Source organism: Centrocercus urophasianus, unplaced genomic scaffold (assembly GCF_019232065.1).
Source record: "Centrocercus urophasianus isolate 14NV4802_14NV808 unplaced genomic scaffold, USGS_Curo_1.0 seq_27, whole genome shotgun sequence".
Taxonomy (NCBI): Eukaryota; Metazoa; Chordata; class Aves; order Galliformes; family Phasianidae; genus Centrocercus; species Centrocercus urophasianus.
Window position 1 is genome coordinate 6,165,397 of NW_024884833.1, and position 19,314 is coordinate 6,184,710.

Genomic DNA, 19,314 nt, shown 5'->3' on the forward strand with positions numbered 1-19,314 from the left:
CCTTTTTCATCTTCCAGAAATGCAAAGGTTTTTTCCCCTGAAGTCTAAACAATAACTTGTTTTAAGTCAGTTAACTTTAATCAGTGCTGACTTTCAGAATGGAAAAATTACTGCTGATCTCCAAAAATTTTTAAAATACTAGGCTTACTCCTAACATGAGCTCAAAAGTTGCACAGATGAGTGCTGTCTTTTTCAGTTTCAGTCTCTACAATACAAATTAAATATTTTAACTGCAACATTTGCTAATTCTTAGCTCTAAAATCTTTACTTGCAGTGAGGTAGATCTCTGTGACATTTCTGTACCTCTTTTTCTTGAGATGTCCTCAGTTTCTGCGTTATCTTACATGTGTTCTTGGCTGCATTTTGCTGCTGCAATATGATGACAAAATAAAATTGGGAGCATCTGTGGCTCTAAACAATTTCGCAAGCATATAGCTTAATAAATGTAGAATGTTTGTTGAAGATTAACATGTTTGTGGCTTTATCAAATTAGTTTCTCTGTATATGAAAATATGTGATAATTTAGAGTGTTAAGCTATAGAGGAAAAAAAAAAACAAACAAACAGCAGAGTAGAACTGAACCATCTGTGTGGCTGGGAATCATGAATGCTGTAAATTTGTTGCCGAATAAATGAAAGGGAGTGTGGAATCTCTGAACTAATTTTATTACTTACAGGATTCTGAGTTTCAAATTTTAAGGTGTATGATAAAAAATCCCCCCCAGAGTTTTGAGGTGATGAGTTTAATAATTTTGTGCTACTACCGTCTTGAGGAAATGCTCCATCTGTAACAACTCGTGCAGCACTGCAATACTGTCCAAATTGCTCCATATAGCACTGTTTCTTTGTTCTTCTGGTAAGGACGTTGTAGAATTACTAGGAATACAGAACTAGTGGAGCAAAAGAAAATGGGAAATTGGTGGGGGTCACTGCAACAATGGTGGTAATCCAATAAATGTGTTTGCTTTTCCTCATTTAGTAAATAAGCAATGAAGAGTGAAGTAAAATCACATGTCTTTGTCAGTGATAAGTGTAGTTAATGTCATTTATATGCTTAAGCAAGTCAGGCACAATGACTACATACTCTTTGGACTTAAGAGTTTGTGAATGCTGGCTGATGAGTAGAGTTGAGTTTGGGGGAAAAAGCTAGTAGTGAAATCTTGGTAACAAAGTGAGTTACATGATAAGATCTGTGATCTGATGATCATAGTACAAGTTACATAGCCTTATGTATTCAAATTTTAGTAAATCCTAGCTATCTAAACTATGTCCTATTGTTCTTCAGTGAAACTGTGATTTTAAAATAGTTGTTTTCTGTATGTGTGCCTGAAACTGCAGGATAACTGTTGTGATGTGTAGAACTGCAGTTTGTGACTGAGTTATGTGAGAAACTCCACTAAGTTTCAGCAGGAGGAAAAATTTGCAGAGGAAAATTGCAGGAAGTGATATCTAAACCACCAGCCTTCATCCTATGCTTCTGTGGAAGGGACTCTGCTAGTATGTGTTTATTTTCATGTCCCTTCAACTTTTGGAACTTGAGTGCTTGGATCGGTTTTTAATTATCAGTTGACAAGCAAAATAGAGGAATATCTGTCTACTATGAGCTTTCCGGGTAGATCTATTCTTTTTATTGGTATTTGGCAAGTAGCTTTTTATTCTGTACTTTGTTACACACAGATCTAATAAGGGTGTCACACTTAATAAGTAGTGGCAGACTTTTCTCTCTGAGCAGTGGTGCATATGAATGTTTTCCCTTGCTGCTCCTGCTTTTTTGCAAAACTGTGTTCAAGAGATGGTTTGAGCAATCTACTTTGTGAATTTCAGTGTGTTCAAATAAAAGTGGAATTTGGACAAGAGATGAATTTTAGGTCAAATATACTCTCTGAAGGCTAATTTATTCTGTTTTTTTTTAGTTGGAAGTTATGTATGAAGGAATGTTTTAGCTTCAGTTGTCCTTTGAGTCAGCTGACACACTAAACAGACTTAGTAGAGGAAGACTATCTCCTCAAAAGGGTTAAATCCATAGCTGGATATTGTTTCAATGTATAAACAAACAACTTTGTAATGTAAGGTATACTACTATAAGAGAGGCATTTATAAAACAAAATAAAATTAACTTACATGAGATAACTCTCTATAAAAAAACAACTATAATTACATCTAAGGAAGTTATATTTGTAGCATTATGCAGCAAATACACAATTTCAAGTTGTAAACCTATTCATATGTATGTTTTAAAATGACGAATATTTTTACTTATATTGCCATCTGAGCATTCAAATAAGCATTGTATATGTGTGTGTATGTACATGTTTGTGTATGTGTGCATGTGTGTATGTGTATAGTAGTCCTGAAAGATTTATATATATTTTTGGGGAAAAGGATTAAAGAAATGCCGTTTGGAGGAATGTGCAAAGTGGAAGCGTTGTTCTGCTGTTTCTTTGTCATCTTCCTTGTGTTCTGTCTTTTTGTGCCTTCTATCCTGTTTCCATCCCATTGTCAGCCCTTCCTATTCTTCTCCTGGTTCTTAAGCTGTAGGGTCTGTAAGCTGCTAGTGACTTCCTACTATAGCTGCTCACTTTCATATAGTCTGCCAGTCGTCTAACTGTTGCAACTGTGATTGTTTCTAGTTGGAAGAATAAAGATTTGGTGCTAAGGCAACGATCTGTAAGGTCTTTTTCTTTGGTATAGTTTTAAAATTCAGTTCTTTAAGTGTATGCATTGGTAAATAATTCAGCTACTAGTCATTCTGTTGCTTTCTTCCCAAATATTTTTCTTGACATTCCAAAAGTCAGCAAGGACAGAGATTTGAGGTTTGTTTCCATTTAGGTGCAGCAATACATTGAAATAAGATCTCTTTGGTGAGGGAGGTTGATTGTCCCCTCTGTTCTGCCTTTGTGAGGCTTCAGCTAGAGTACTGTGTACAAGTCTGGAGCCTCCAGCATGGAAAGAATGTGGAGTTTTTGGAAGGGATCCAGAGGAGGGCCTTGAAGATGACCAGTCCTATGAAGGCAGGATGAAGGATCTGGGCTTGTTTAGCCTGGAAGAGGCTAGAACCTAAGAACAGACAGATAGTTGTAGGACAAAGGGAAATGTTTTTATACTAAAGGAGAGGAGATTTAGATTGCATGTCAGGGGAAGTTTTTTACTGAGAGTGCTGAGCTGCTGAAGCAGGTTGCCCAGAGAGGCTGTGGGTGCCCCATCCCTGGAGGTGTTTAATTCTGGGTTCAGTGGGGCCCTGGGCAATCTTATGTAGTGCTTGATCTAGTAGCTGCCAATCCTGCCTGTAACACGGCAGTTGGGATTTGATGACCTTTGAGGTCCCTTCCATCCCAAGCTGTTTTGTGGTTTTCTTCTCACTGGATTTCAGTTGTTAGGAATAGAGGAGAATTCCAGAACTGGTTTCTTAGATGAAGGAAAACTTGACAGAGAAATGCGTTTAAGTGTAAGTGATTTTGATCTTTGTAACACTTTCAGTAGAAGAGATCAAACAGAGTCCTAAATTTCTTTTCTTATGCAGAGTTTTTCCGTTACTGAGTAATGCTTAAGTTTGGTAACTAGTGCAAATAAATATATGTAAAAAAATACTGAATTTCTTAATTAGATTGGAAGCTTTAGTTTGGTTAGAGATTCTGTGTCAAGAATGCATCTCATTCTGCATGACTATTTTCTGAAAGTTTGCGTTAATTGATTGGGCTAATACTTTTCTTTATTAGAGGTGTGAACTCTAGTTTCAGGGAGCTTAAAATAAAATGGAGGATTATCACACTAGCCAGCATCTTCCATTGTTCCTTAAAACCTACTAGTGTGACAACTGCAATAGAGCATCTGGAACATCCTAGAATAATAAAGTACATTTACATGTTTAGATAAAGAGTAATAATGGTGGCAGTAGAAAGAGAAGGTAACTCTTTTCCCTCTGCTTGACCCTAATTCTGACTCCCATTGTAGTGTATTTTCATTCTATAATATTTGTGTTCTGCTTTATCTTAAATGAGATAAGAATTGTTGTAAAGAGTTAATTTGCATAAGGACTCTAAAGGACAGAAAAATAGTTGGAATTTGAGGACAGCTTTCATTTTTTCTCTTGCTTTATGGGAGAAGTGATTCCACTATTGCAGTCCTGAAAATTGGTCAGCCTCTTTTATTCTAGAAGCATTTGTACACATCAAGTTCAATAAATTCAACAAGACCAAGTGCCAGGTCTTGCACTTTGGCCACAACAGCCCTGGGCAGTGCTACAGGCTTGGGGCAGAGTGGATGGAAGACTGTGTGAAAGAAGTACACCTGGGGGTGTTGGTTGACTCTCAGCTGAACGTGAGCCAGCAGTGTACCCAGGTGGCCAAGGAAGCCGATGGCATCCTGGCTTTTATCAGAAATAGTGCTACCAGCAGGATCAGGAAAATTATCATTTCCCTGTACTCAGCTCTGATATGGCCACACCTCGAGTACTGCGTTCAGTTTTGTGTCCTTCACTATAAGAAAGACATAGAGGCCCTGGAGCACGTTCAGAGAAGGGTACTGAAACTGCCGACGGGTCTGGAGCACAAATCTTACGAGGAGTGGCTGGGGAAACTGAGCGTTCAGTCTGGAAAAGAGGAGGCTCAAAGGAGACCTTACAGATCCTACACAATACCTTGGGGGAAGTTGTGGTGAGGTGAGGGTTGACCTCTTCTCCCATGCAACTAGTGGTAACACCAGAGGAAGTGGCCTCAATTGCAACAGGGATGTTCAGATTAGATATTAGGAAGAATTTATTCTCTGAAAGAGTGGTCTGGCACTGGAATGGGCTGCCCAGGGAATTGGTTGAGTCAGCATCCCTGGAGGTGTTCAAGAAACATTTAGGTGTTGTACTGAAGGACACGGCTTACTGGGGGATTATTAATGGTAGGTGGAGGATTGGACTAAATTATCTTAGAGGTCAGTTCAAACCTTGGTGATTCTGTGTAAATCTTTTACATTGAACTGCCAGAGTTGTCTAATTAATTTGATCTTCCACCTCAGAAGATGTCAGCTGGCAGCTGTTTTTGGGATAACTTTGTGTTCTAACAGAAATGCATTCAATTGAAATAAAATGTAATTGAAACTTCCATTGAGACTGATCTGTTAATATTCTCTTTAGATACATCTTCTAGTGGAGTACTGTTTTAAAAGTGATGCAGCCCACAGATACTTTTGGTGTGCTCTTTTTGAATGCAGGGTTACACCTTAAATTAAATGTAACAAAAGTGTGTTGAGCCAACTCTTCACATCTTAAAGAATTATTGAAGGTGATCATGTTGTCTCCCATGAGATAGCTGAATAAATTTGTGTTGCAGGTTAATGACTAGCAAGTTGTTTGATCTCTTTGTTTTGTTTAAGAATTACAGTATTGTAGTTCTCATATGTCATCAGTACTATGACAGGATGTTTTGTTATGTGGAATCTGAATAAACAGTAATATTTATGTATGCATATGTATAAATGCATCTATGTGCATCCTGCTTTAAAGGTGGTCAACAGTCTTGAAAGAGTTTTAAAAGGTATGTTATTTTGGTAGTTCAGAAAATTATTGTATCTGTAAAAAGAACTTTTTTTAGCTTATATATCTGACTACGTAGAGCTTTCAACTAATACGTGCTAGTAGCCTGTCAAACATTTAGGACCATTTAACTTTAGGACCGTTAAAGATGCCTGCCTTCCTGTGGAAAACTGTTGGTCGAATCTTCGAAAACTAAAAAGCATCCACTACAGTTTCGTTACATTTCTCCTAAATTTTAACATGAAAAACTGTTTGAATATGTCAGGTAGTCCGTAGATACTGTAGAGAACAAAGTCATCGCTGTTTGGAGTGAAGTGTGGAACACTGAGCTTGTCTTAATGTCTGGATGTTTAAAAGTACACATGGATGTGTAGTTTGACTTCCAGTGTTTCCTGTCATGGTCAGATCTCAAGGGCTGCATGTTTAGAAAGGACAGAAGTACGAAGTTTTATCTCATTTAGGTAAGAGTACAGCAATATAAGCTATTGATCTGGCTAAAAAAGATCCAGATACTATTTGAAGGCTTCAGTATGGGTGTTTAGGAGATATATTCTGCTTTCTAGGAATACAGTCAGCTCCAGTTATTATATATTATTTTTTTCTTCTCTGTGGCGTTGGGCATTTTTTTTGGTGTGCATGTGCCTGCTATTTGTTTATTTATTTATTTTTGTTATAGCCTTGGAAATTCTAACCAAACTATGAATATAAACCATTACTGTTTTTTGGGGTTTTTTTTTGTTGTTTTTTTTTTTTTTTTTTTTTTCCCCATAGGAAGCAGACTTCTGTATCACTTACTGTCTACACAATTTTTTAACAGGAATAGTTTTTAAGAAGTACTCAGATGTACTGTGTGAGACAGATGCTACTGTCTATTGGTTCTTACATTTGCCTATGTAGTTTTGTGTGTACCTGAATGCGTGTAATATTTTTGTTTCCTTCCTGTCTGCAGGGTTCTATATGAAGGGAAGGAACGTATCATTTCAGGCTGTGAAGTGGTTCAAGCTACTCCTTATGGTCGTTGTGCTAATGTTAATAATAGTTCAGCTTCTTCTCAACGGATCTTTATCACATATCGAAGGGCTCCTTCAATACGACCTCAGAATTCATTGGCAGTGACAGATATCTGTGTTATTGTTACCAGCAAAGGAGAAACTCCTCCTCATACATTCTGCAAAGTTGATAAGAATTTAAATTGTGGTATGGTGAGTATTTAGATGTCTTAAGTGTTTTTTTTTTTTTTTTTTGATTGCAAATGAAGTAAGAGAAAAAAGAAAGCAAACACAAAAGAGGTAGCTCTTTGGACTCTTCTTGGCACTATTCAGTTGGTGTTCTATGGCTGCATAATTCTTTCTCTCTTTATGTGTATGAACAGTTTTATAGAATTTATTATTCTGATTTTTTTTTCCTTTTCCGTTAAAAGAGATTTCTTACTATGTTATTTCTATTGATACGTAAGAATGTTAGTTACTGCTTACACTTTTATTTTTCAGTCACTTCATATTTATTTAGTCAGTTTTGTGTTTAGTTTTCTCTGGCTGCAGTATGCAATTTTTTTCCTCAAATGGTAGACAAACTACAAAACCCCCCCAAAAAAAAACCAACAAAAAAGCCCCCTATGTAAGTAGTCAGTTTATAGTAGTACATTTAAAGCTTCTAACGATCTTGTTTAGAATTTTACCACCGTTGATGAGTCTGCCTTTAAGTAACCAATAAAATTGTGTGTGTGAAAGCTGAAAGTGACCTGCTTCGCATTTCTGTGTTCTAACGTGGTGATAACTCAAAGAATAGTGTGGTGGTATGATTATTTTATGCAAATACACAATCTCTAAAAATGAGAAAAGGGCAAATTCTTCATTCAATGAGTAAAATACACTCAGCAGCCAAACAGAATGTTTGTTCTGTAATACTTTGTTTCTGTTCTATTTGTAAGTGGGAGTATATTCAAATGCTTATACTTCATTTCTTGCCTATTGTCATCTTTATTGGTTCTTACCATGAATTTTGTGCCTTTCAGTGGGGCTCCAGCGTATACCTTTGTTATAAGAAGTCTGTGCCGGCTTCTAACTCTATAGCATACAAAGCTGGTAAGTAATTTCAAAAGCAGACTGTCTCAGTGCATTAGCAGAAGGATTCAGATTCCTTCTGAAATATGAATAAAAAATAAAAATAAAAAATTCCAAAAGCTTAAGTGTTATCTCTTGTAATTGTCTTCCACAACTGAGCATGTCAGTTGAAATCGCCTCCTTTTAAATGCCTTCTCTGCTCACCTCAGTTTTTCCCATAGGAATGGGGGAGGGAAGCCTTCATAGAAACAACACTGTTCTGTGTTAATTCTGTTTATATCATGACAGAGTAGGTAGCTTGGGACTTTAAATGGACAGCATAGCAAGCATTGCATGTGTAATGAATGAATTCATATTTTGTGTTGTGTTGGTGGTGATGGAGTAGGAGTAATTGAGAATTCCAGTCAGCTTTATTTGTATTTCCTTTAACGTTTCATAGCAGATCAACATCTTTCAATGAATTTGCAAGTTAAATGTGTTTGTTTCATTGAGTTTTACAACTATTCTCTTATTTCATAGCAAAGGAGGGTGACAAATACTCTGAACAAGAAGTGACAAGAAAGCCTTTTAAGTCTGGGTTTTATATATACCTTTAATTTATTGCTATTGATTTTTTTTTTTTCCTGAAAAAGTCAAAAAAGCTTCCCAAGTAGTGTCTACTGAGCATTAAATGCAAGAAGTTCCTTTGAGAAGTGTAAACTGCTAAATAGGAATTGAATGCATAGATAACAAAGTCAGTGGAACATGAAATGAGTGAGATGAACTGCAAAAGTGAACTGATACTTGTGTGCTCATTTTCTACAAGCAAGACTTAACTATACTGCTGAAAGCAGTGTAAAGATTATTCTTTTTAACTGAACGTATGAAGTGCTTAGCAGAAAATGTGAGGAGATAGCTAGCTTACCTTATTTCCAGTGGAGATACTGCTACTGTAGTAGGTAATTTATCACTTTATTCATAGGGATTTGTAACAAAATCTGTTTCAATGGCACATTAAATAACACAGATAATTTCCGAAGTCAAAATCCTCAGTGGTCAGTTTTTACTATGTAGAGATAATTGAGCAGTTATTGAAAGAGAATTTTTCAATATTCACATGAAATTTCTAATTGATTGTTAGTGGGATGATTTAGCCTTACTGTTAAATGAGTTTATTCTGTAGATGTAATCTTCAGCTGTTAAGTTCTGATAAGCAGCAGACTTTTCTGCATATTTTGGAAAATGTATAGCTTATATAGAGCTTGCAGAGCAAATTCACTAACTTTTCATTTTCCCTTACTGAAGGCTTAATTTTCAGATATCCTCAAGAGAACTATGAATCATTCCCATTGTCAGAATCTGTACCTCTCTTCTGCCTTCCTATGGGAGCTACTATTGAATGCTGGGACCCTCAAACCAAATATCCATTACCAGTCTTCTCAACATTTGTACTGACCTGTTCCTCTGCAGAAAAGGTATAGCTACACATTGTGACTGCTTTTTGCTTTAATTTAATTTGCTGACAAGATAAAATAATCTCTTCTGTGTCTAACAGCCACTACCAAAGAAATGATTACATATTTCACTTAGAAAACTGTTATGTCATAAGCCTTATTATGAGACAGATGTAAACGGAAAAGAATATAGGTGAAAGAGTTTGTGCTATTTAGTCATGTGTAAGTAGAACCATATGCTTAGTAAAACTAACAACACAGGATGTGGATTCTTCTGTTCTTTCAAGAAAAGTTCCTGGCAATGCAAAGGTAGCCATGTTGAAGTGATGATCATTTATCAAGTATTAAAAGTGTTTAAGTTCTGGTTTCCCTGTGATTACCTCAAAAACTAGCTCCTTTTGAATTGGTATGAATGTGCTCTGCAGCTATCTGTGTATGTGAGCAAAAAAATGGTTCCCAGAAAAAAGCACAGTGAGGAGAGGAAAGCTAGGTATGAAGAGGAAGTCTGTGACAAGACCTCAAGAAGTGTAGATCTCCTGTGACTAGTGATGATGTTGGAATTCACATAAACGAGTGCACACAGGCTCCAAAAATATGCTGCGTGACTCCGCCCACGTGCTAGAAGTTGGTGTCTGCTGTATGCAACAAAAACAGGGTTGTACATAGGTCGCTCTGAAAGTAATGCCACCTACTAATTTCCCTGAAAACTACAACAGATATACCATAGCACTATAGCACCGTAGCAATACTTAATTGTGCAAATTCTGAGCTATGAAACACTGTTTGTCAACATTGTCAGATACTAGCTATGCATTTTTGCCAGTGGTAAGAGCCTGCATGCCATGCTTATTTAAAAAAAAAAAAAAAAAAATCCACACGAGCTGCTGCTGATGGCATTGTTGCTAAGAAAATGTTGCCCATGCAGTCCATCTTTAAATAGCCCAATCAGATGAAAGCCGGAAGGCACCAAATCCGGACTCTGTGGTGGGTGTTATAGGACATTCCAGTTGAGACTGTCAGTGTACTTCATAATCTTTTCAAAATGGTACAGTATTACCTTCATTCAAAAGAAAGGTTGTCTTCTTCTCTGACTTTACTCTGGAAGTTTGAGCCTCAGCTTGGTCAGGATGTGGTAGTCAGAGCTGATTGTTTGTCCACTTGCAGGTTGTCCCATGTTACTGAGTGTAAATGCTTAGAGTGAAGTGGCATGAAAAAGAGGAAGGGAGGTACAGAGATCCAAAAATGTTACATATTTTCTTTTATAAGGATATTTATTGTACATTATATATAAAGGATAAGTAGTTTAGCAAGCAACCAATTATTGTGTGCAAACACCAATGGCTTATGGATGCTTCCAAAGTTCCAACCCAAACTCTCTTTAAATACTTGACTTACTCAGCTGTGTTTCTTCATCTTTTAGGTTTATGGTGCTGCTATTCAGTTTTATGAGCCTTATCCTCGGGAGCTGCTAACAGAAAAGCAGCAATTGCAGTTGGGACTCTTGACAGCTGTAGAGAGAAAAGTGGTTACTTCCAAGTCCATCAATTCCAATAAATGTATCTGCCTTCTTTCACACTGGCCTTTCTTTGATGCATTTCGAAAATTTCTTATGTTCATCTACAAGCTCTCTGTCTCTGGACCTCATCCTCTTCCCATTGAAAAGTACGTTCATTATTTTTCAGCTTAATATGTATAAATATCAGTTCAAGTAGTCATCTGATCTATATGTCATGCCTTCATAGCTGCTATGTTTGCCCTGTCTTTAGCACTGTGTAGCTTGTATTGTACTGATTGTACTGATAGAAATTGTTCTTTCTTCCAGTTAGTCTGACTAGGTTTTGCAGTGCTGGGAGTGTGAACTGGATTGTGAACCAGATTTTCCCATTGCTTTTCTGCTAGAATTTCTGGAGCCTGTTTACCTTTTATTTAAAGTTCTCAGATTCAGAACATTTCTGAGCTACAAGCACATGCCAGTGCTTATTGTTTTGTACTTTATTAAACACAAGCACAGAGACTCTGCATTAGCAATATATGTCTGTGTCTGTATTAAAACACTGCAAATAATGCAGATGATTGGTCTCTGTTCTCTGCCTCCTCTACATTCTGTCTATAAAAATACAAAGCTTTCCAAAAGTTAATTTTGCTGTGTGGAGTCCTAAAAGTTCACTGAAATCTGTTATCTTTAAAACTGCATTAGTCTTCCAGCAATGAAGTATTTTGCTTTTCCTAGCTAAGCCCCGTTAGAAACTTTGTAGTATGGAGTTTTGCTACCAGTTTGCCTAAAAGCCATTGTGTTTTGTATTTTGTGTACATATCTGAAGCTGCCAATATTTACTTTTTACTTTCCATGAAAGGTAGGTGAGTAGGCCTTCTTTGTTTCAATTTGTGTAAATAGGCTTCTGAATGCAGCAAAACAGTAAACAAATAGCAAATGCACTTCTAGAATGTACAGAAACATAGGTATTCCAGAATCTTACAAACAGTCCCTGCTGTTATTCAGTCCCTGCTGTTATTCAGTCCCTGCTTAGTCCCCAGTTCTAATCTTCTAAGGTTTTAACTTTCTTTTTCAGGCACATTTCCCATTTTATGCACAATATACCTTTCCCTTCACCACAAAGACCAAGAATTCTTGTGCAGGTAAGCAAAATTTTTGCTTTCATTTTGATTGACAAACCCTTCCTGCCTTCAAAAGCCTGGATTTTTTTCCTTTTTTTTTTTTTTTTTTTTTTTTAATTCAGTTTTGAGTTACTGCTGTAAGGAGCTGAGAGGAAACTGGTGGTGGGTAGAGTCTCCTTCTCTTACACTGTTGTATAACAGCGGATAATATAAACTGCAGAAGCTGTCCTGCTTGTGCTTTTGAAATTTCTATCATACACTGCTCTTTCATTTTATAGACATCATTTTCATTATGTCACCGGGGAGTTGTTTATGTCACTTTTCCACACCTACTGTTGGTCAAATGTTATTCCCCTGTGGCACTGTCTCCTCTGCTTTGTTTAATCACCTAGCAGCAGTTACATGCTCAACACTGAGTCATAAACAGTTACTTGTTACTTACGAGAATGATCCCGGTAACTAGTACTTGTAGACTTGTTGACTTAGTTGAACGGAAGCTCCGAAGATTTTCTGATTTGCATCTCTTGTGTGACATTGTGACCCTACCTAACAAGCATTTTATTAGATCATAGATTTAAATATTATACCTCACTGAGTTTGGAATTGTTTGTAGTAATCATGATTTTTTTTTATGCGTTTCAGCTTTCTGCACATGATGCATTAATATTGTCCCAGCCAGTTTCTACTCCACTGCCATTAAGGTATTAATGTTTAATCTGTTTGCTGCTTGAAACATCCTGAGCCAAATAGAAATGAGGCATAAAAGAAAACCAAACACTGCTGCAATATTATTAGTTCTCTCAAACAGACAGCTTAATACATTTTTTGAATACCAGGCAGTGCTTTTGTTTTGTCATGGACCTATTCCTTATGAAAGAATAGTATTCTGATTCTGAAATGAAGACAGATTGCCAGATTATTGTAGAAATAAGAAGTAGACTGTGGGGGAAAATATATGTATTTCAATATCTTGTGTCTTTGGAATATATGTAGCAAGCAACTTTTATAATACCACAAATAGACTTTTTAAAAATCTTGCATTATTTATACCTTTTATGGATCCATGGGAGGTACTTTTATCAAGCAATTACTTGAAATCAATCAATGCACAAACATTTTGGAAACGGAAATTTTATACCTTAAAATTGATATTTGTGTTTGAGGATTACTGCAGCCTCTGGGAGTACTGCCTACTCTTTTAGGGCTGGAGATCCCTATGGATGTGACTTGACTTTTTATTTTATTTTCTTTCATTTTTAAGTAAAAAACCAAAATGTCCCTTTTTAAATTTTTTTTTTCCTTAAATATTAACGTACATAATATTCTGTATGCAGAAAGATCCAGTGTTTAGTCACATCCATTACACAGCCAATTAAGGGAAAAATTGCAGCCAGACACCAAGCTGCAAAGTAAGATGTAAGCACTATTCAAAGGGCAGATTTTAGACCTCTCTAAGCCTCTGACAGTTATCAATAAAATTCCTGAAATGTCTGTACAGTGTCCAAACAAATAAAATGGAGATTAAATTGCAGAAACAAAATGCATTTTGATATCAGAAGGATGGATTGTTTTTTTTTCCACTTGTCTAATATTAGATTTGATACTGTGATATTAATATTAAATGGATACTGTTCAACATGATTTTTGCCTTTTTCTCATTGTTTGAAACTATTAGTGTTATTTTGTACTTGGACTAGTTGCTAATACCTTAAATCTGTTGTATTGTTAATTTAGATGCCTGTGCACGTATGATAGGGCTATAAAAAGCACAGTTAGTGTGTTGTATTGTAAGTTTCTTTAAGAGTGGATTTTGAACTTAGGTTTCTCTGTGGCAGTACAAGTCCTGTGTAGGGGTGATTGCTGACTGGCTATTTTGTGTGTGATAATCATACTATGATTACTCAACTGTTAGGTGCAAAACAGCCATCAGAAGTTCTTCTTTTTTTCCCCTTTTCCACTCACCCCTTAGTGGAGCAAACTTCAGCACTCTACTCATGAATCTTGGACCGGAAAACTGTGCTACCCTGTTACTGTTTGTATTGTTAGAAGGCAAGATCCTCCTTCATTCTCTTAGACCGGCTGTGTTGACAGGAGTTGCCGAAGCTGTAGTAGCTGTAAGTACAAAGTGTTCGGTACAGCAGCAAGGGAAATTACTGCAAACTCCATAATTACTGTGAAGCTTAGATGAATTAGAATGCTTGATGCATCAACTGATCATTTTTCCTAGCAATATCATTTAGTTAAAATACCCTAGCACGTCTAATTGTAACTGTTGAAATTATCAACGTTTTTCATAAATATTTAAGAAGTGTGCTGCAAAAGGTGATCAAATGTAGTCTTTTTTTTTTTTTTTTTTTCCACAGTAAAACAAGGTTCTTAGCAGTTTCAGCTTACTGCATGTAACAACTTCACCTTTTTTTATTGTGCAATATCTGTTGTTCTTTTTTAATGCGTTGGTTTCATTTCATTTTTCCTTCAGATGATATTTCCATTTCAGTGGCAATGTCCATATATCCCCCTCTGTCCTTTGTCTCTGGCCACCGTACTCAGTGCACCTGTTCCATTTATTGTTGGAGTTGATTCACGATATTTTGATCTGTATGATCCACCACAGGATATTGTGTGCATTGACTTAGACACAAACATGGTGTACATGTAAGTTATATGGGGTTTTTACATTTATCTGTAGATGCAGAGATTGGTAAACTACGTTAGAGAAAATTTGATTTAAAACCTATTTTGTCTAATTGTTTCTGCCTGCCCACTAATCTTTTTCTCATTTCACATGTTTCTTAGAGAGCTAAAATTTATTAAAGGAAGGGTCAGCACTTGGAGCTGCTGGAAAATACGTGATGCAGATGCATATTATAAATGAAGTAACAATTATAATGTACTCACTAGGAAAATGTGCAGGAAAAGCCATATAAGAATATTTTATTTTTATTATCCCACTGTTTTACATCTTTTCATCTTGCTCCACCATTTTGGAGCTTGGTTTGTATGTGTTTACTGAGTATTGGTATGAACATGAAAGTTTCAGGACTCGTCATGGCAGTTTTTGATGCTGTTTTGCAGTGAGGACACGTCGTCAGTGTTAATTAAGTGTTAATTTTTCTTAAGTTACAAGAGCTGAGTTCTCAGTGAGATCAAACAAGCAAAATCCTTTGGACTGCCTACATTTGGTACACAGTATTTTCATTTAATTATGTTTTAATTTACTTTCTCAAGTAAAGGTATTGCCTGACAAGTTTTTCCACATTTTCTCCAGTACAGGCTTATCTAAAATAACTTCATTTTGTAGTAGATCATAATGGAAGTGCAGATAACTGAATTGAGAATAAGTTTTTTAATTTCTTAAATTGCTGAGTTATCTTTTCATTTTAGTCTGTTAGGTGCGTTGTTTTATTACTAGCACAAAAGATAGGAATAAAGAGCAAAGCAGATTGCGTTCATTTTATTTGCCTTTTTCTTCTCCTCGGTCCTTGTTTCACTGTTGTACATCAAAGTATTATGTCATCAAAAAAAAAAAAAAATGTAACAGATATTGTGAAAGAGCAACACGTTGAAGAAATGCAATGAAGCTAACTTGTTTATATGAAGAAAAGTATCTGGTTGGTTGGTTGTTTATTCACAACAAGAATGGAAATCAAAGTCTGGGTTGCAGAAAAATGAAGCAGATAAAGTAGTAGTAGAGAGAGAAAAATGTCAAGGTTCTGTTGGAATGAGTGACAGAAAGATCGAGTGCAAACCTTACTTGCATTGGTTATTGGATACTGAGCTAAAAACACACTAGTTATTGACCTCATTTCTGCTCATCTGAAAGGACTCTGACACTTTTTCCCTGTGTCTTATAAGTCCATTTCTTTTTCAGTAGCTAATCTGCTGATCATCTTTTGCTTTCAGTTTTTTATACATATAATTTATACCATTTACTTGACTTACGGAGAAATTGAATGTCTTACATTTGACTTGAAGTAAATAAGATGGTGCTGAAGATCATATAGAGTTCTAAAACCTTCAAGGAGTATTAATGTTCAATTTTATTTTGTGCGCAGCTTTTACACCATACAGGAAAAATATCTGAAGAATTCAGTGCTGTTCTAGTACATCAGTGTGTCTGACTTGGTGTTTTTAGGAGAGGTTTGCTGGTATCTTCCTTATGATAGATTGAAGCTTCATTTACAGTCAGAAATACTGAATGTCTTTTATTCATTCAACATCTTCCTTAATGTTTTTTGTTGGATGTTTTCAACTGTCTGTGAAAGTAACATCAAAATCTCATTAGGGAAAGTATCCTGTCTTGGGTGCAAGTTTGAGAATTTCTTTTGTGTGGGGTTTTTTTTTTTTTTTTTTTTTATTTTTTTTTTTTTTTTTTTAACGAAAGCACACTGTTTAAAGACATGCTTTTGTGAGGAAAAAATAAATAAAAAGGGAGATGACATCTGCAAGCATTTTTAATTTATGAAACTTAGACTCCCTTCTTAAGTGATATGTTTGTGCCATTTGAATGCATTGATGCAGAATACTACATAGGCATTCTCTTCCTCTCTTTCAGCAAGTTCATATTGTATTCCAAAACAATGTTAATTTGTATCAATAGCAATAAGGCAAATATACTGTAGTATAACTAGCAATCGCATACAGATTGGTGTTCCTGGACTGTACAAGTGAGAGTAATAAAAATTCTGAAAGGGAAGTCAACAATGTGAAACTTCAAACGTGAAGAGTCTAAATCAAGTATTAATGCAGGTCCTCCTAGCAGACTGGAGAACAATTGACTCATAATTCAATTTATACTGTTCTTTCCTGAGGAAAAGAAATTCTGAGTCGATATCAATCTTCTGCCTTTTTTTTTTTTTTTTTTTTTGTCCTAAATTTCATTTCAGATTAACAGGGGCAGTGGACAGATTTCTTTTTAAATAAATTCCTTTTTCTGAAAATGAATTAACGTAGTTCAGTGTAAGCAATTCTTCTCTATACAGTCTGTATTTTTATGTATTCTTTTATCTTTTATTCTTAGATCAGATGACAAGAAGAGCACAAACTGGAAGCAGTTTCCTAAGAAGCCATGTAAAAGTCTGCTCAGCACCTTAAAGAAGCTGTACCCACAGCTGGCAGCAGGTGAAATATATAAAATAAAATGGGAAGGGATAAGAACAGAAACTGCATAAGCAGGGAAAATAAATATTAAAAGAACTACTAAATTTTCTGATACACATCTACAAGTCTTAAATTATAATTAGCATATAAATGTAAGTACTTCTTCGTAAAGTGTGATGTAAATTTTTCTTTTCTTTCGCTTTTTTCCTTTTCCTGTGACTTCCTCATATTTGGAATTTTTAAGCATTTTTAAGCATTTTTATTTCAGTGTCAGCCATGTTCATGAATCTGATAAAAAATGATAGAGGAAATGAGCAGTATCTTACGTGCTCAGTGCTTCAGGTATTGTGCAGACACTGGTGAATATCTCAAATGCTGACTACAAAAATAATCAAGAAGCAAAATATTGACTAAGTATTTTGTCAAAAGGAAAAAAAACCTGGTCATCAAATTAATAACTTGGAAAGATAAAAACCAACTTGTATCTGACTGAGCGTATTTCATGTATAGCGTCTATCTGTCCATAGATAGAATCTTCAACATAGGATGGTTCAGAGTGTGTTCAGTTGCTTTGCTGTAACAGGGATAGTTAAAGCTTCATAGGTATACAACAGATATACAAAGTTGGTGAGCTACAGGAGCAGAAAAATGCATTAATTAGGATTTGGGCTTTCTTGCCTCGGATTTGTTTATTTTTTTTGTTTTTCAGGTAGTCTTTACCTAATCTGTTAGAAAGCATCAATTTTTTTGTTTTGCTTTGTCAGCAGGAAATCCCATGTGCTCTACCTGATACAAGGAATGCTCTAAAAGTAATGCCTCCTATTCTATTGTGTTAGCCCACCATGTCAGAGGCAGATGGTGGTGGTATGGCAGTAGAGGTTGAACCTTCCCAACAATATGTCATTAATCAAGTTATAATTGAATGTGTACCTCTGAGCAACAGATGACAGCAGAGGGGTAGTCTGATAAAATGACATCTGATATGAAGGTGTAGATGAAGCAAGGGTATGGAACTGATTTCCTCCATAAGGAATAAATGGCATCTATTGACATTCATTGATGCTTGCTAAATGTTTACGGACTCCAAACAACAGATGTGAGCACAGTCAGGTGGTGAGTGGTGTGTTTCAGCAGTGACATAGCAGCTGTGAAACAGTTGGTCATCCTAGCTGGTACAGATTTTTATGAGGTTGGCATGCAGGCTGTTGTTTATCAGTGATGAAAATGCATAGCTAATGGTGGTATGTTGAAAAATAGTGTTGTGTTGCTCTATCGTATAGTGTTGTTTGTTTTGTGTAGCTGTTGTAGTTTCCATGGAGGCATTGCTTTCAGAGTAATCTATATGTATAAATGCTGCAAGCTGTTTTCCAATGTTAAGTGGAGCAGAACCAGTGTTCTTTTGTTATTTTATACAATTATTTACTTTTATGCTTATTTTAAAAATCTGGAATTGTAATCTGTTCCAAGTTGAATTTTCAGCAGTTTCTGCTATTATCTTTTTTCTTGAAGAATGCCAGAGTGAACTCTGGATGTCATCTGCTTTTGTTCACCATTTGCTTCGATCACTCCTCTGTGTTTCAGTTGATGTACTACTGAAAGACAACAATTAGTTGTGTATGTGGTAGTATTAACTCAAAAGAGAATCATTTCATTATCTCAGATCAGTGAGGGCTTGATAAGATAGGAAAAACACATAAGCCTGCTGCTTAGGTTACTGCTGCTTACCTGCTGAGGTAACTGTTTCTTATATGGGCCTGATCAATTGGAAAGTAATCAAGGGCCAAGGAAAAATCTAGTTTCCAGTGTAGGTAATTCTTGAATATGGGCAATAAAAAAAGAAAAAAGATTCATACCTTCATCAGCATCTTGCAAAAGTTGTCTGTTCACCTGCACTGCATTTTAATACAGGATTCTATATATTGCTGTTTGCTAGTTCACAGGAAAACTCAAGAAGGTTCTGCAGTGGAGATGACTCCTATTGAAGCAGATTTTTCCTGGCAGAAGAAGATGACAGAACTCGAGATGGAGATCCAGGAAGCTTTCCTGCGTTTTATGGCATCTATTTTAAAGGGTTACAGAACATTCCTTAAACCTATCACCCAGGCACCTTCAAATAAAGCAACTGCTGCTGATTCTTTGTTTGATCATCAAGGTGAGGTTGAGATAAATCAGCCACTGATAACACTGGCAGTGTTACAGTTTAAGAATTGTGGAGCTGTTTAACTTCAAAGTTTAGATTTTTCTTTGGTTATACAGCTTTTGGCTATATTTAGAATTGCAGTTATATAAAATCAGGCTATTCAAAATTGATTAGAGCATTGATGTGTGTAAACAGGAACTTTCATTTTTTAAGAGCTCTGGCATTGAGAAAACAGTGGGATACCCTCTCTGCTTGGCATATTCTCTAAGGGCACCTCTTAGGGAATAATGTCTTTGAAATTGGACATAGCAAAAATGCCATAAGCCTAGTAATGAAGAGCAAATTATTATTATTATTATTATTTTGGTGCAGATGGGAAAATAAGAGAGTGCTTAGCAAAGATCAGAAACGTAATAAACAGTAGTTAGCAAATATCTTCTTA

General features: G+C 35.9%; 1 protein-coding gene across 5 annotated transcripts in view; it reads left to right on the top strand.

The window, feature by feature from the left end:
* Positions 1-19,314, top strand: part of DENND4C (DENN domain containing 4C) — a 79,077-nt gene that overhangs the window by 19,271 nt on the left and 40,492 nt on the right. For all 5 annotated transcript variants that reach the window (XM_042826978.1, XM_042826981.1, XM_042826982.1 and 2 more), the window contains exons 3-12: positions 6,470-6,722; positions 7,535-7,604; positions 8,868-9,037; positions 10,437-10,678; positions 11,587-11,653; positions 12,275-12,333; positions 13,602-13,746; positions 14,112-14,287; positions 16,653-16,753; positions 18,666-18,884. In XM_042826978.1, the coding sequence (XP_042682912.1) occupies positions 6,470-6,722; positions 7,535-7,604; positions 8,868-9,037; positions 10,437-10,678; positions 11,587-11,653; positions 12,275-12,333; positions 13,602-13,746; positions 14,112-14,287; positions 16,653-16,753; positions 18,666-18,884 (1,502 nt within the window). The remainder of the gene's footprint in view (positions 1-6,469; positions 6,723-7,534; positions 7,605-8,867; positions 9,038-10,436; positions 10,679-11,586; positions 11,654-12,274; positions 12,334-13,601; positions 13,747-14,111; positions 14,288-16,652; positions 16,754-18,665; positions 18,885-19,314) is intronic.